This window comes from Protopterus annectens, chromosome 10.part0, assembly GCF_019279795.1.
Source record: "Protopterus annectens isolate FY-2018-M chromosome 10.part0, PAN1.0, whole genome shotgun sequence".
Classification (NCBI taxonomy): domain Eukaryota; kingdom Metazoa; phylum Chordata; order Ceratodontiformes; family Protopteridae; genus Protopterus; species Protopterus annectens.
In genome coordinates, this window is record NC_056744.1 from 392,008,825 (window position 1) to 392,027,057 (window position 18,233).

Consider the following 18,233-nt stretch of genomic DNA (forward strand, 5'->3'; position numbering starts at 1 on the left):
TACAACAAGTTATTTGTTTGTCCATTGGATAGTTATTTTTTTTACATACTCGAAGTTCTGTAACTTCGAACATAATGGTTCGACCATTAGGTGTTCGGAGTTACGGAACTTCAACTATGTAATATAGACGCCCCATTTACAACAATATCCACATTACACTTAAAAACAACTGAGAAAACTTTCCCCTATAGCATTCTAAGAAAATCATACCCTGTAAAATAGTGGTGTTAAGAATTGTTTACTTGCATTTAACTTTCTTCCTCCTCTTCCCCTCCTCCAGGTATTTTTCCAAGCACTATTGAAATGAAGTAGAGCATATACTTTAGAGTCCCTCACAAGTCCAAAAAAGTCTAATATTTCTAGATTTTCTTATTGTGTCATATTTCGCAAATACAATTATTGCTTTGTAATCCCACAAAAATTTAAATTTCCAAGTTACTGGTTTTATTCCTGTTTGTCCCAATTCTTGGCTTGCCTTCATTTTCAATGTACTCTCGATTCTTCTAGTCAACTGTTGTGCTCCCTTCCTTCTCTCCAGCATTTTCCGTTAAAACATTGGAAAAGTTTTGCTGGTACAGTCTCTTTATTACCAGAAGAACAAGAAGCAGAATCTCCTTCTGTTTCACAGCTCACTTTTTGTTGGACAAACTTTTGTATATCTTCCTTAGCATGCACTTCATCAAAAAATTATTTTGTTCCTCCAGGGAAGAATATTTTGAAGATAGCTAGGTACAGCAGTTTGAATCTCACACCTGCTTTTTTGACATTCCCTGACTAGTATAAAATAGCTAAGTTTGTCTCCAACATGCCAACTCACACACATCATTGCCTGGCCATTAAGTCTGTAAACTGGTTTGAGTTCCCTCATTACTTACATTACTCCCAACTTACTCTCACCCACAAACTACTAAATAATACAAACTTCTGCCCACCCCTTCAAACTATAATACAAACACACACCCCTACTTGGCATCTTAGGTCCTCTAACAAACAACTCTTAACCATAACTAAACCCAACAAAAGAGCTAGACAATGTCTCTATTCCCATGCCATTGCTAAACTTTGGAGTGCGCTCCCTCTCTCTTACCCAACTAGACTCTTTAAAAACATTTAAATTTGCACTAAAAGAACACTATCTCAATACCCTTTTTTGTTCTTGTAGTCATATGTTTAAACCACCTTAAATGTTTTGGCCACTATATACTACAAATACTTTTACTAACTTAATATAGTTACAATTTACACTGACTGTCTTCGTATCCAATCTCTCTTGATTTCTTTATTTCTGTGTCTGAATAAACAGAATTGATTAAACAGTATTCTTACTTATGAGAATATACAAACAGAATTGCTAAAGATTTAACACACTGGGTTTATTTTCTTGTATTGTATACCTCTATAATATGTATTTGTCTTGTATATCTATTTCAGTTGTATTATGTAAAAACTTTCTTGACTTTCAAAGTTAAGCTGATGTTATGTAAAAATTTCTGTTATTGAATGGAGCTTTTCTCCCCGGGCCTCCACTTAAAATGGGTCGTTTGGGCCCAGTGGGCTTTCCTGGTCAACAAATGTCAATAAATAACGGAGTAAATTTACTCCTCTTCTACCTAGTGCACACTGCTGTCTCCCACTTTTAGTACTTTGTCCTTCTGCCACAGTTTTTTCAGAATCAACTCCTTTTGCTGGTAGGATTGTATCTTTACTATTAGTGCTTTCTCCCAACCAGGTTCAGAGCATATACACGGTGTGTCCTTTCACTTAACAACTACTTCTGTGGAATACCAGTCCAGTTTTGTATTTTTGCTTTCATAAAGCTAATGCAGTCTCCTCCTTCCACCTTCTCTGGTACAGCTGAAAATCTCAGGTTTTCAGATCTATGTTCAGCCATCGAATGTCTGAACATCAAACACTATCCATTGAATGTTCATTCAGCGAACATTCATTTCATCGATGGGGAAAGTAATTAGTTGACCGCCACTACCTTGTATGCCCCACTGCAGTATTTCAAACCCACCCAAGTGGGGGGCTTTGCCCCCTAGTACTCCCACACCCCCCCAATTATATACACCAACTCCAAGACCGTACTATAGTGGGGAAAAGGGCAGACAGGGAAGTGATGGCCAACTACTTACTTTCCCTGTTGATGAAATGAACGTTCGCTGAATGAGCATTCGATGGATAGTGTTAGATGTTCGGCCGTTCAGTGGATGTTCCATTCGATGGCTGAACATAGACTCCAGGTTTTCCCTGTGTGTTCTGTCCTCTAATTCTATTATTTTGAAACATCTCTTTTTGAACAGTCTCATGTTCAGCCAGCCTTTTCTTCATTTCAACCTCTGATTTTTGCAGTTTTATCACCTCATCTGAATATCAGTTTAAAGTTTCTTCCATTTTTTCCAGCCTTTTGTTGTTTGAGTTGATATGCTCCATCAGTGTACTATTTATTTTAATGGAACAACAGGTCTGGTCACACAAAGCAGTCAAGGAAGGCAGCCACTGACAGTATGTAAACCCAGTAATACGGCAGGATTGAAAAGTAAAAAAGTTCTTTATTGCACAAAACACACCGGTTTAGTGCTTTCTTTTCCAAACAGGAAACTTCATCAGAATCTGATGAATCTATCATTTATTTTAGTCAGGTCTGTGTACGGTTGCCTTATACTTTCCTCTGGGTTAATGGGAGTCATGTCTGAAGCTTGCACTGCTTGTTTGCTGAACAGCTGCAATACTTTTCCCAGTCAATGTTTTTTCTTCATCCTTTGTAGCTGATTTTCCTTTAGGTCCTCTGTATTTCTTTTTACTTGCATTAATGCAGTGCAATCACAAAAAAAAGCACCAGAATCCAGAAAAAGTGACACGAACAGTTTAATTCACTAACGCTGAAACTTCACAACACGTTTTCGTCCTTGACTTCATCAGATACCAACACTCTTGGTGCACTCATCTTAAATACATTAACTAATTAATGATAGCCAATGACAAACAAATTGATTAATCAGAGTTAGTTAAAAGCACATACACATTATTATACTTCCTAAAACCACCATAAAATTCATACCTTATAATAAACCACATAACAAAACTTGAATGCTTGTGAATATAAATTTAAATATATAAAAATGAACCTTAAATAAAACTATGACATTATGTTCTAAAAAAATTTTTTGTAATGACAACATTTGTTAAAATAATATAAAAATCCTATAATTTAGCAGATCTCAATTTTAAAACTGGCTTGAGTGAAATCATGTCATTGAGACCTGGTTTTCTATTTGCTTCTAAAACAATTTGCCAAAATAGTTCTCTGTATTCCACCAGTGTTTCCCAATTCCCCCCTCTAGGGTCAACCGGCACACATTCTAACACAAAAAATCTAAATGTAGCTAGTTTACATGTAATGGTATGCTTGTATAATGCATTGTTTTCTTTTTTGTTCCTGATGTCATATAAATGTTAATAGATTATTTGCTTTAACATTCTCTCACTCTTCCCTATGTAAAATGAATCACACTTTGTACAGGTAGCTAAATATATTATACCCTTGGTGTTACAGTTAACATATGTTCCTAGAGTTAATGTCCTTTGTCTAATAGGTAAGTCTAATGTTTGTCCAACATTAAGATGTTTACAATAACTGCAACTTCCACATTTAAATAAACCTACTTTTTTCCTAGTAGCTTTCCCAAACAATTTTTCAGTTGTACCTCTCTCCAAAATATTCTTAATGTTAGTACCCCTCCTATAGGTGAATTTCAGTTCCTTATCAAAAATACAGTGCAAGTCAGATAGTCTAGCAAAGTTGTTCCATTCCCTATTAACAATTCTTTTTACCAGTCCTGACTGACCATCATAGGTTATTGTGATACCAGATTCAAAATCCACGCCATTATTTAGGTTGTTTGAATCTTGTCTATCAAATACTCCTCTTATACCTAAAATAGGTGAAAATTTTCGTCCTCTTTCCCTAGTAACTTCACTGTATATTTGATCAAAAAGTTCACTCGGGTAACCCATATTTAAAAATAACCTATTCAAAAATCCACATTCATTAAAATAAGTAGTGTCTTCAGAGGTCATTCTACTAAGACGAACTAATTGACCTTTAACTACACTTCTCTTCTGGTGGGGTGGATGTGAACTAGTAAAATGTAAGTATGAGTTTGAAAAAGTCTCCTTTCTAAAAATCCTTGAACTGAAACCATCCTTAGTCTTAGTAATATTAACATCTAAATAATTCAACATTTGGGTATCATATTTGTATGTGAATTTTAAAAAATCAGTAGTGTTATTTACGAATTCTAAAAACAAATTAAAATCATCATTATTGCCTTTCCATAAAAAACATAAGTCATCTAAAAACCTATCATAGAATGTCTAAAATCTACTAAAAACCGAAGTTAATATAAAGGTGTTTTCCCAGTATGACATAATAATATTGGCATAAGTAGGAGCACAATGTGCCTCCATAGCAACCCCCTTACATTGTTTGAAGTATTCAACTTCAAAAAATATATAATTATTTTTTAATACCACCTCCATTAATACCATTCTGAACTCATTTTGAGTAATTCCTGAAAATCCTATTAACATTTCTTCGAACCATTCTAGGCCTATATTGTGGGGAATACTAGTGAACAAATCAACCACATCCAGATTAACAAAAATCAAACCTTCAGAAAATAAAGATTTGTCCAATTTTCTAAGAAGATCCCAGGAATCCTGAAGTATGTGGGTGTTGTTCTTAAGTACTTTCTTTACCTTAAAATCTATGTATTTTGCTAGAGGGGCTGTGATAGAACCTTTTGCAGAAACGATTGGTCTCAAAGGTGGGTCATCTATATCTTTGTGTACTTTTGGTATACCAAAAATAGAAGGAACCTTTGGATGTCCATAAGGTTTCGCTTTGTGGGCTAAGCAAGCTAAGAGACAGTGCCTGTTAAACCCCCCTTCTTCAAGGCCAGGCCCTCCTAGTTCTCAAATGCTTACTCTGGCTGATCCCAGGGTCCCTACATAGCAGTAGCAGCGACCATAGGCAAAACCCTATTCCTTCTGAAAAGAGTCAGTCATTAAACAGATGGGGCAAAAAGCTATGATAACACTCTCTCAGTCTTGATCAATTACTGTTAAAAAAAAAGATTACAATACCAAAGAGTTTATAATAAATCACTTAACTGGGCTAAACCACTGATAAATCTGTTAGAGAAAGTTTATAATGTATGTACAAATATGATGCCCATTGTTAGTAGCCATTCCTTGCAATGTGGCTAGATGGCACTGGAAGCATTTAGATCAGCCATGACTGGGACAGCATGCATGGCTAAATGTTAAAGCAAAAAGGATAAAACAAGAAAAATGGATAAAAAACAAAACAGGTGGAATTTGTAAATGGATTCTCTTTGCAGGTTTGAAAGGCAAAATTATGGAAGAAATGGAAGGTTCAAAAATCAAGGTTAAGCGGTTAGGTTTTTCTTGCAGGTGGCCTGCCAAGGTTGGTCCAGAACCAACCTGCCAAGATCACAAGGCCACAAAGGCACAAACAGAAGGCAGGAACCAATCAGGCACAGAGAGGCAGAAACAATCAGAGGAGGTACCTACACAGGGATAACAGTAACAACAGAGGCACCACAACCACCCACACAACAACAGTAAACTTACCCACACTGACTTTACCTTCATAACCCTACCAGTATACAAAATTAAATTAACCTGGAATTCAAATTTTTCAAAAAAACACCAAAGATATAACAAAACTACAAGTGGATTTTTACAAACATAAGATCAAGATAAACACTTTACCAATCAAATATAATGCCAAAGAGGAATGCCAAAATCAAACCAAATCAAAACCAGAGGCTCTAATGCCAAGCCAAAGCAGGTTAGCAACAGAATGAAGTCTGTGGTGCAAGTCAGGAAAAGGAAAAGAGACTAAGGCTAAGCAAGACTATTCAAAAAAGTCAAGTTGAAAAACTGGAGACCAATCGCCCCTAATACATACATCATACATGCCAAATTCAAAATACTGACCCTACAGCCACTTCTTTCCCACTTCTTCCCATGCTGGGCAAGAGGTGTTGGCTGGTAACAGATCTCTCAGGACCTGCATTGCAGCGCGTCCCCATTATCAAGATCCAACCATTGATACTCAGATTTCTGCTGGGATCAAGAGCATTAAGATTCTCAGCATTATTGGCTGGCTTATAGCAGAGTCTACACAACAAAATGCCATCAGCCTCAGTAATTACCCATTACAGACTACAAAATGCTATATTTACCATACCTGGGCGACTGCACCTGCTCAAATAAACAAAGCAACAAAGCTGACAAGGGAACAACAAAGGGTCACACAAGCACTACAAGACAAGGGATATCTACAAAAAGTCAAGGCTGATATACTGATACCATCCAAACAAAGGACATTCTTGACGCAGATTGGACACAGAAAAACATACATTCCTACTAACTGCAAACAAAAAAAAAACTCTTGGAAAGTACTGCAACAAACTAAAAACTAAACACAGCAAGACAAAGCTAAACAGGCTTGCAGCAACCTTGCTGCATGGCATCTACCATAATCCCTGGTCCCACTTGCCCAATGAGAGCTACAGGCCCTACAGTGCAGACTAAGGGTATAAACCACACACAGCCACAACCCTAGAAATCCCAATCCCACCAATTCCACAAAACAACAGGCCTATGGTGGGGTGGGCATCGCAGCCACACCCATGCACCTACCCCCCATGGTGAATCCAAGCAAGCCAGACTGACACACAGCTTCCAACAGACCCAGGGGGGCCCACATGCTGGACACAAATCGTGCAGGATTGTGGGAACAGGATCCAACACCTGCACATCAACCTCAAAAGAAATCTGCTCATCCTAAAGTTGAAAATCAGACAGAGACCACCACTCAACCAAAAGGACAGATGATAAGGACACACAACACCACAGTCATACCCCACATCACAACACCACACTCATGTGGAACATAATGCTACAGCTAGAGACTTTGGAGCTGTGGAATGCAGCACTCTGCTACTCAGCTACAACAAGCAGTTGTAGGCAAAAGAAAAAATATATTCTAGCAGACAGTTTAAAGAGACCCCATCGGAGGAGACAGAATGGAAACGAATGGGGGACATTTTCAAGACCATCTCAAAGAAATGGGAGATGCCTCAAGACCAGACTAATTTGCTCTACCTCTCAATCACCAGCTCAATGGGAAAGCAAGGACATGCACAAACTGCATTACACAAGGACATTTGCTCTGGAAAGCCTTCAGCTGGAAAGACCAGACAGCATAGCCATATATGCCTCTTTTGATACACCAAGAAGTATTAAAACACATTAGAAGAGCCCCAAGGATAATGCGAGTGGCTCCAATCCATGTCTCACAACTGGTACCAGACGCTGAGGAGCATGTCTCCTCAGAACAATATCAGGCACCCTGATGCATTGCCTTTGATGCTAGAACAACTACAGCAACATACACACAACACCAAAAAACAAAGCAAACTGACTGCCTGCATGGAAACTGCATGCATGGCTTAGCTACAACAGAACTTTCAGGAAGAAAAACAAGAATTATGAGTGAAGCACGCAATTCTTCAAACAAGCCAGAATGATGGATGCTGGAAAAAAAAAGATGTTTTTGGGTACTGAAAGAGGAAAAGATGTGTCAAACATGGATAGATGTATCAAACATAGAGGAGTACTTATAATCCTTCATTCAGGCTTGTCTACTCACTCCATCAAGATACACATCCTCCAGCTATTTCAGCAGAATACAGCTTGATACAGAATACAGCTTTGACCCGCTTGCTGCAACACACCCCCTCAGGAATCAGATAATAAAACCCTCCAACCACCACAAACCTCCAAGGAAAACTTTTTACTTTGAATGAAAAGTTGACACTATCACCCTTTTGAACCAGCAGCAACAGCAGAACTACAACACCTGTCATGGAAAAACTCTAGAAAAATTACTTCTACAGGGAGCAAGGGGGAGCTACAGAGCTTAATGGCAGTGCACAAGAACTAATCTTCCACCAAGATCTTCCACATCTTGAGGACTAATCCTAATCCATTGCCCTTATGCCTAGTATATCCACTTTAAACCAGGCAATCCACCCCACTCCAAAACCCACACCTCCCCAACTTCAAAACTTAAGGGAAAGAACGGATGTACACCTTGGATGTACGCTACTACTTGGCTAAGAATTTGGACAGAACAGAAAGTAGACCAAAGACTGACCAACTTTGGCAGGAAGGAAGGAGGAACAGGAAGAAAAACACACACAAACAAACAATGAGGAATTTGGAAACTGATTCTGTTATCCTTCCATTCCAAAACCAATTCCACAGAACAACAGACCTCAGACTACAAGAGACGGCAGCCACTACCACAGCACTTCTTACTCCTACGGTAGAAGCCAATTACAGGCTGACTGCTTGGGCTACTTGGTGCATACATTTGCCAAGCATTATAACTTACCTCTATATTCTAGATATAGATCCAGTTGCCACTGCTGTGCTGCTGGCTGGCAACACCTATAATCTATATAATCTAGTTTTATCCTCCTCCCCTGGTTGGCTATGGGTATGTTGCAGTTGTTATGACTGGCATCTGCATCATACAGGGAGTTAGTACAGTACTATACCTGTAGATTGTACCACTGGATAACATATGCTGCAGAGTCCCTCTCTCCCTCCTTCCCCCTGTACTCTCTTACTCCTAGGGTTTTTAATCCCTAATAATAGCTAGGTGGGGGAGTCTTTTATATTTGTTTTGTTTTTAGATATATGTACATACATGCTTATTTTTGTTTCACCTCTTTCTTTTTGGAAACATGGTACAAAACTGTACTTTTTTCAGCATATAAAAATTTGTGTGTCTCTAAATCTATTAGTCCTTCTGTTAGTAAATTATTCACCATCATATGTATTTTATTGTATGCCACGTTTATTTCATTGATAGATACCCTAGTGTATTTAGTAGAGTCACTTAAAATCTCCTGCATTTTACCTTCATATATAATGTGGTCCATAAGTACCACCCCCCCCCACCTTTGTCAGGTTTCATAACCCTTAAATTTTTGTTGTTGCTAATTAATTTAAGGGTTTCGTGCTCAACCTGAGTTAAGTTGGATTGCATATTATATGTCTTGAGTGACTTCCTTAGTTCGTTTTCTAATACTACTTCAAAATTCTTTAGTTGTGGGTGCAATGGCGGGTTAAACATACTTTTACGAACTAGTTTACCCTCACTAAGTGTTTTTTTGTTACCATTAAAAAGTATTTCTAGGTTTTTCTTTCTAATAAATAACTTAATGTCAATTAAAAGCTTAAAAATATTGGTTCTCTGTTTGGGTATGAAACCAAAGCCTTTAGAAAACAAGTCAAAAAAGGTTTTATTCACGGTGGTGCTAGAATAGTTAAAAATGTTAAAATCATTGAATGTCCATTTATGCCCATCATTGCAAATATTTAATTCTTCCACCCCATGTGATTCCTCGCTCGGGGACCCCTTTCCCTCACTTGGTAGTTTTTTGAGCTGTAATCAATAGGTTCTTTGTACATCAGTCTCTCGGACCTTCTGAGCGGAGGAAAATCTAAAGGCTCTCCTTCATTGTCATCAAATACAGCTGTATCATTTTCACCAACACTACAGTCAATGTTTTTTCTTCATCCTTTGTAGCTGATTTTCCTTTAGATCCTCTGTATTTCTTTTTACTTGCATTAATGCAGTGCACTTTCTAGCTAGTTATTGAAACACAGAAGTCCACTGGCCTTCTCTGGTGAGTTTCGGTTTTCACACTGGGAGGACTAGAGTTAAGCTGTTACTCGATGTACATCTTGGAAGTCCATAAAAGTTCAGTTCTTGTCAAAATTTTCAGAACAATTGCTGACAAGTCAGGTTTTCTGGTAATCATCCTGAAATATCTGCTTGGCTTGTCATCTCATCTGATGGTGAGGTACGGGTATGCTACATGAGCTGCTGTTTAATGATTGTTAGAGAATGGGTTATCTGTACATCAGCATTCTGATTGAAGAAAGAACATTTTCGAGCAAAGTGATAATGTACAGCTAATGCCCACTAAAAATGAGTCCTCCATTTCATGGCAGCATATTAAGCTGCCGTGGAGCTTGGATTGAAAGAAAGCTAATGGCCATCATTATTTTATGCCAGTGCTTTTGCTATTTAGCAATTGTAAAAAAAAAAAAAAAAAAACAGGTGTGTGTGCGCACATGTGCGCTTAAAAGTCAGAGTGAGATTGATAGTCATTGTTTTACACTACCTAAACAGCGCTTTTACTGTTTAGCAAGTGTAAAATTAAAAAAATGTATTGTCTCAAGAAATCTGGATAAAGACTAAAATAAAGGGGAAACAAAGCCTCAAAAATAGGAACAGATTTTAAATATTGCTCTTATAAAATCTAAAAAGTTTGAATAACAGGATTTGTGTTGGCCTGAATTTTCTGATGGAAATAAAAGTCTGAAACTCAGATGTATGTATGTCATTATTTTAGTGACTTCAATCCCCAATGATTGCCAACAAGCCTCACATTTTAGGAGTATGAGATAAAAAAGTAGTAAATATCTGGATTTTTTTGAAAATATTATATTTTGGATGTAAAATACTTCTTCCAAACCCATTTACTAATACTACATCAAGTTTGAAACTTTAGGCAGAGAAAAAAATAATATAGGGAAAAAAGTAACTAACACACAATAGATGGCCCATTCTCTAAGCGCAATAATTTCCTAAAGGGTGTGTTACTTTGTAAATAAAGCCCTTTCCAAAGTGTAGAGGCCATTCACCTGTGGTGTCAGGCCTCATAACATCCCTGGGTGGGTTTTATTTATACAGTAACATACACATACTGTTGGACGTTATTTCTTGCCTATCCTAGGAAGAAAGGGTAGAAATTGCTTCTGTCAGATATCCATTTCTGGAAAATTATTTAAAATTGTCATTATTTAATTACTTATCCTAGGAAGAAAGGGCAGAAATCTCTTCTGTCAGATGTATGTTTCTGGAATATGACTTAAAATTGTCATTGATTAAACCTAAGCTGTTAAATATTTTGATGCCTGCTGCTAATGTAGACTGCAATTTAAAGTTTTGGTTTATTGGTCTGCCTGATTTGAGTTTGATTCCTATCTCTATCATTTGACTTAAAGTTAAATCAAGATTTTTTGTCCTGCATAGTTTATTATTGTCTAGCATGAATGCTTACAAAATAATTAAATTGCATAGTCTCAGGATAATAATGAATAGCTGTCAAGTGCTGCCAGCTGTGTTTCTTCAGTCTCCCTGTCTGCCTTGCAGCATTTATTTTAACATCAGAAGCAAATTACACCACTTATTTGGACAAATGTTGTGCATGTATCACATCTGAACAACTGTGACATCTGCTTATATGTTTTCCTGCAGCACAGTAATTGCAGTATTCTGAAAGTCCTGGCAATTTTCAGAACATTGCATTAAACAATTCTGTTTTCTGTTAGTATCAGGTGCACTTGTTTTCTTAAATGAAATGTGTTAGAAACCATATCGTCTTTTATATCTTGCTAAGTTTTCTTAAAATTATGCACTATTTGCCTCAAAGCTAAATCTGTAAAAAAAAAAAAAAAAAAATTGCAATTTAAAGTAAGGTCTTCTGCACAAGATGAAGCATCTTAAAACTGTGCATAAATTGCAAGCACAAATCATAACAACTCATAATCAAGCAATGGATTGTCTTTATCTTTTTAAATATTTTTGACTTCAGATATATAGTCCGTCACTCCCACAAAAAATGAATTCACTTTTGCTTCTCCGTGTGTAGAAGGTTTGGGAGTGTTTTAATTAAAGAGTACACGGAAAGAAATACCATAGAAAAGTGAAGTTAAAATATGCTTTGTTTCTAACTGATTTGCAAGCACAGCATTGCTTGACTGTCAAAGAATAACCTATTCCAGTTATCTTTGGCTGGACTAGAGTCTAATAACTGCACCGGCATGCTGGGTACAGACTTACATTTCTTGGCTGTGGCTGCATTACACCTAAACAGTGTAATTAATACATGACATTCACATTACACCGTCTAGATTACATTTTGTGTACACAGTTTGACCTCCTAGGTGCATTATTTAAAGGTACTTGCATTATTAGTCTCCCTAGCTTGGAGAATCAGTTTATCTGGCATTGATGGTAAAGTCTGTAGCAGTTCTTTGATCCTTAATTCTCAACACTGAGTTCTCAAATCTGTGCCATAGTTGTCTGTTTCTTATGGGTGCTTTAAGCAACTGGACTATGAGAGTCATGATGATGCCACTTTACAACTGTACCTGCACTCCTGAACATGGAACAGCATAGGTTCATAGGTTGGTACTGGGCTATCTGCCCAAAGGCATATATTAGCCCAGCCACGTTGTGCAGTATTCACCGCCCCTTTAGTAGTTCTCTAGACCCTTGGCCCCTATCTAGTAGTGCTGTTGGTGTGATCCCAGGTGTGAACTTTCTGTTACCCATCCACTCATCAAGGTTCCTCTTGAAGAGTGATAGTGAGGGGCTCTGTCTTATGTAGATCGGGACCGTGTTCCATAGTAAGGGAAGTCTCTGCGAAGGGAATCTATCCCTCCAGCATGTTCTATTCATTGTTGTGTTGAGGTTTATATCCCTAGAGCGTGTAGCTCGAGTAGATTTGGTTTTGCTAAGATGGAGCATGTTCAACAATTCTGATTTGGACATGGCTCTGTACGTTAGACAGAGATCGCCTCTGAGAAAGCGGTATGCAACAGAGAACAGTCTTAGCTTTTTCAATCGTGCTGCATAGGGCAACTGTTTGATGCCAGTAATCCTCTTGGTTAGGTACCTCTGTGGTCTCTCCCAGCTGCTGGAAATGTGCCAGGTACATTCCAATTGGTGCATTGTACTCAATAATGGGTCGGATGAGGGAAGAGTAGAGGAGCACCATTACATCCTTAGATCTTGATGCGAACCCTTTCGTGATCAGATGGGTCACATAGAAGGATTTTCTAACCACTTTGGCAACATGGTTATCAAAGGAAAGCTGACTATCTACTTGGGTCCCTAGATCCCTTATTTCTTCTTCAGATTTCAGGGGATTACCTCCTATGTTGTAGTTTGCGGGTACTCTGTTTTTTCCAAAGGGGATTACTACGCCTTTTTTTTGCATTTAGCTTGAGACCATGGCTTTAACACCATGCATCAGTCTCATTTAGGCCCTTCTGGAGGATCTCCATGTCGGCTGGAGACTCTGTTATAGTACCCAGTTTGCAGTCGTCCGCAAACTTAGTCAGCCATAGCCCTTCCGTGCTTGCCTGTACTTCTGAGAAGTATATGCCAAACAGGAGGGGCCCCAGGACAGAGCCCTGAGGCACACCACTCGTTACTGGTCTGGATTCAGACATAGATCCCGCTACTCTTACTTTATGGGATCTGTCTGAGAGCCAGTTTGCGATCCATCTTGTGACATAAGGGTTTATGCCCAGGCTGGTGAGCTTATCAATAATACCTGAATGGGGAATGGTGTCAAATGCTTTAGCAAGGTCAAGGTAAGCTGTGTGTACCTCCTTTCCTTTATCTATAGTCTGAGTAACTGTCTCAAAGAAATCCACCAGGTTCAGGAGGCATGATCTGCCCTTGACGAAGCCGAACTGTGTGGGGTCCAGCGACTGGAGGTTCCCAATCTCTCCATTTATGAGTTCCATAATGATTCGCTCCATAGCCTTACAGATCAGACTGGTCAGGCTTATTGGTCGGTAGTTCCCAGGGTCAGTTGTGGCCCTATCCTTGTGTAGCGGGACCACCGTTGCCATGTGCCATTCTATGGGCACATATCCTGTGGTGAGGCTGAGAGTGAACAGGGTATTAAGATGCAAGGTTAATTCCTTTTGGAGCTTGCGTATGACACAGCCTGGGACACCATCTGGTCCCATGGAGGCAGTGTTTTTAGCTTTAGATAGAGCCTTGTTAACCAACGTATCAGTAATAATTGGACTTACACAATCCCCTGGGTCAGGGTGTGCATGTCTCTTGTATGGTTGTTCTTCTTTCGGCTTTTCCCGGTTACGGGTTGCCACAGCAGAGCTCCAGTCCGCTAATGATTGGCAGTAAATTTTTTACGGGTGCTGAGGTGCCAGCTTGATGCCCAACATTCAGCGAAGGCACGCCCATTCTACGCATGTCTTTTGAATGCCACTCAACCGTGGGGAGGACATGCAGACTCCACACAGAAGGCGCTCCAGCCGAGAATCGAACGGGAGAACCTCTTAGCATGTCTCTTTTATGGTACAGTACAGAAAATATTGTTTCAATTTTACAAAATTGTAGTCATGAGTGTCATTTAGCTACTTCTGTCTCATCTGGGTATGTTACAGCAGTGCAGCTGTCCAATTAATCTCCCTATTGTAATGGGTCAAGTCAGCAATTGAGGTTTATAAAACACTAATCTCTGTCTTCATAAGTCTCTCATAGGTAATCTCCCGCCTCAATTACATAGAGTTTCTTCCTGTTTCAGCACTTGAGAGAGAGGCAGAATATTTATATCAGTATTCTGCAAATGGTGGTGAAAGTTGAGTGTTTATGAACTTAATTGCACATTATCTTTAATATTCAGGAAGTATGCTTGCACTTAAATTGGAACTGTACATTCTGTGTCCTGCTGTGAGTTGTAAGGTATTGTTCATGCACATCTTTTGTACTAGTTGACTGCTTTGCTTTTTAGGTATCTGAAGAGAAATTGAAGGAAAGTCACAGTTGTACCGAAAAATCTTCTCTTAAGGGGTATGTAATATTTTAGCAATAATGCGCTCCGTTTTAAATTACTAAACATTTCAGTGCTGAAACTTAAAACACTAGTTATTTAAATCTTAGGAAAATGCAGTAGTTGTATACAACAAATTAAAACTTGAAGGCTTTTTTTTGCTCTGTGAGAATGAAAAAACCCTCATTTTAAACTACTTTTATCAAGATGTTTGTCCGTATTTTTTGGTAGTGAATTGCAGCTTCCACTTTGAGACCATTTTCACTGGCCTGTTTAAGCCTTCATAATCTTACTTATCAATAGCCATTTTTATCCCATTTTGTTGGCCTCTGGTATTCAGTTGTTCTAATTCTCACTGCTGTTCGTTCTGTTTGAAAACAGTCTCTCTGTTGTACCAGGGCCAGTACTTAACTCTAAAAATTGCCACTGGTTCATAGGTTGGTACAAGGCTATCGGCCCCAGGGCCTATAGAAGCCTAGCCATAACAATTCCCTGGCTATTTCTTCCAACACTATTTACTTCCCTGGACCCTTGATTAGCAGGGTGACTGACGTGATCCCTGGGATGAATTTCCTTTCTCCCATCCAATCATCAAGGTTCCTTTTGAAGAGGGCCAAAGAGGTGCTCTGCTTGACATGTATGGGCAGTCTGTCCCAGAGTCTGGGGAGTCTCTGGGTCAGGAACCTATCCCTCCAGCATGTTTTCTTTATTGTGATGACAAGGTTTAGATCCCTGGAGCGTGTGGCTCTGAGGGATTGGGATTTTTTTTAAGTGTAGCATGTCCAACAGCTCTGGGTTTGACATGGCCTTGTATGTTAAGCAGAGATCGCCTCGGAGTAGTTGATATGCGACAGAGTATAGCTGGAGTTTTTTAAGGCGGTCTGCATAAGGCATCTGCTTTAGGCTTGTGATTCTTTTAGTGAGGTATTTCTGTGGCCTTTCCAGTTGTTGCAGATGTCTTGAGAGGTACATACCAAATGGAACGTTGTATTCTATAATGGGTCTAATGAGGGATGAGTACAGTGAGACAGTGACCTCCTTTTTTCTGGATGAAAAGCCCTTAGTGATGAGGTGTGCCACATAGAAGGATTTCCTGACTGTTGTGGCAATGTGGTTATTGAAGGTGAGACCACTAGTCCACCTGTGTCCCTAAGTCTCTTATCACACTTTCGGTATTTAGTGTACTGCCACCTATGTGGTAATTCACGGGTACATGTTTTTTCCCAAAGGGGATAACTATACATTTCTTGGCATTGAGCTTGAGCCCATGGCTCTGGCACCAAGCAACAGTTTCTGTAAGGTCCTTTTGTAGAGTATCAACATCATTTGGGGATTTAATAATGGCTCCCAGTTTGCAGTCATCTGCGAACTTTGTTAGCCAGAGTCCCTTAGTGTTGGCCTGTACTTCAGAGAAGTAGATGCCAAACAAGAGAGGTCCCAGGACTGAACCCTGAGGTACTCCACTTGTCACTTGTCTGGAGCTGGATTTGGAGTCAGCTACTTTTACAGTGTGGGTTCTGTCAGGAAGCCATTTGGCAACCCATTGAGTGACGTAGGGATTAATGTCCAGCTTAGTAAGTTTATCTATGATTCCAGAGTGGGGAATGGTATCAAAGGCCTTGGCGAGGTCCAGATAGGCTGTGTGGACTGCCTTACCTTCGTCCACGGCTCTGGAGACTGATTCGAAGAAGTCGTTCAGGTTCAGGAGACAAGATCGGCCCTTCATGAATCAAGCTGGGTGGGGTCCAGTGTTTTAAGGTTGCCAATGTCTTTGTTTATAAGTTCCATGATAATACGTTCCATGGCCTTGCAGATCAGGCTCGTCAGACTGATTGGTCGGTAGTTCCCGGGATCCAAGGCAGATCCCCCCTTGTGGAGTGGTTGTTTTTGCTGTCTGCATATTCCCTCTCCCACAGATAAACTAACTGCAATTTACATATGACATTTTTTGCCAGCAGTTCCCTGAATAAACAGTGTAACTCCCTTTTTGAAATACACGGTGAATTCCTCAGTGCATGCATGTGTATGTCTTATCACATGGCTTCATAGGACAGTTATCTTTTTTCCTTCTGAGGCAGCAACACTGTGTGTCCATTTCCTTCGGCTTGTCTTCTGGCTCTCATCAACACCTTAAACATTCTCAGGAAAACTCCATGTGTTGCTTATTTAGCTTGCCCTTAGGTTCTCTTTTGACTGCTAGTTGTCCAGCAGCAAAAAAAAAAAAAAGGTTGCAGATACTTTATACCAGAGATTGTTTTAATATTTAGGGTAATACAAAACAAGGAAAATGACATCCTGCTGTTGGAAGGGGTAGCTATAGCAATAAATCACTACATTTGAATTACTCACCAGTCCTGCTGCATTTATTCTGGATAATGTGCTGTTGCTGCATGTTCCTTTGTGTTAACTAATGCTGTTTTTATACCACCATTAGCAACGTCTGGAAGTGTGCAATTCCAGAAAAAATAATGTTGGCATGCATACGGATCATTTTGCCTTTTTGTTTTGAAAGCATTAAGGCCTCTGCTGCATTATCTGTTATATAGGGCAGTTGTCAGCTGAAATGTCTATTTCATGACAGGCTTTTCTTTGGAAAAATGCTTCAGCCAAACTTATTAGCATATCTCTGTCTGTTAGGGCACTGATATTATTTTTGAACTGTGCTAATAAGTGCATTTGTGGGAGGCATATTTCCCCAAAATATTTCAGCCTTTTTACTTGAGGAACATGTGAGCTTTATAGAAAATCTAACAAAGCAAGTATGTTAAGGAAACTTAGTCTTGCTTTTGTATTCAGTTCAGAAAATGACTACATATGTTGAAAAAAAAACTTTTTGAAACTGTAAAAATGAGGAGGACGTTCAAGGCAGGCATTCTTTTGTGAACTCTTCCAGAACAGTGCGTAAACTTTAAAAGAACACAAGGACTTAATTATAGAAAAAGTAAAAATTGCACTACATAGTTATTAAAGCCAACTAGAAATATGGCAGAAAAAATAAATGACTGATATTTGTGCAGCCCACAATAAAATCCAAGGATTATTCAGTGGTGTAGTTCCCCGCTAGTACGAAACAATCTATAATTTTGCAAGTAGAAGAACCTGCTTGTTGTATAATGATGCAGCATTTGTCATTGAAGAAATGACCAAGCATTCACCAGTATCAGTGAAGCACCAGACGATGGTGGTGCATGTATCAACATCTTCAAGAGTGCTCTCACATTACCAGCAGGATGTTTCCAACATGTTGAATCATACAGAATTATGCTGGTTCAGAGTGCCAGTATTCATGGGAGAAAGTTTCAGCTTTATTTCAGAATTTTCTGGGAACAGACTCATAATTTTCAGCATTTGAAAGGTCAATTCATTGCAACATTTTGTTTTCATGAAAGACTTGGTCAATGAAGACCATTTAGTCAAGCTGATGTAATGGATTTTTATTGGGGGGGGTGCCTCTCTATC

At 39.0% G+C, this 18,233-nt stretch overlaps 1 protein-coding gene across 1 annotated transcript in view; it reads left to right on the top strand.

Annotated features, from left to right (window-relative positions):
• LOC122814161 (transcriptional protein SWT1-like) overlaps nucleotides 1-18,233 on the top strand; it is a 1,475,367-nt gene that overhangs the window by 28,537 nt on the left and 1,428,597 nt on the right. Inside the window, exon 2 of the mRNA XM_044086774.1 lies at nucleotides 14,736-14,794. Coding sequence (XP_043942709.1) covers nucleotides 14,736-14,794 — 59 coding nt within the window. The remainder of the gene's footprint in view (nucleotides 1-14,735; nucleotides 14,795-18,233) is intronic.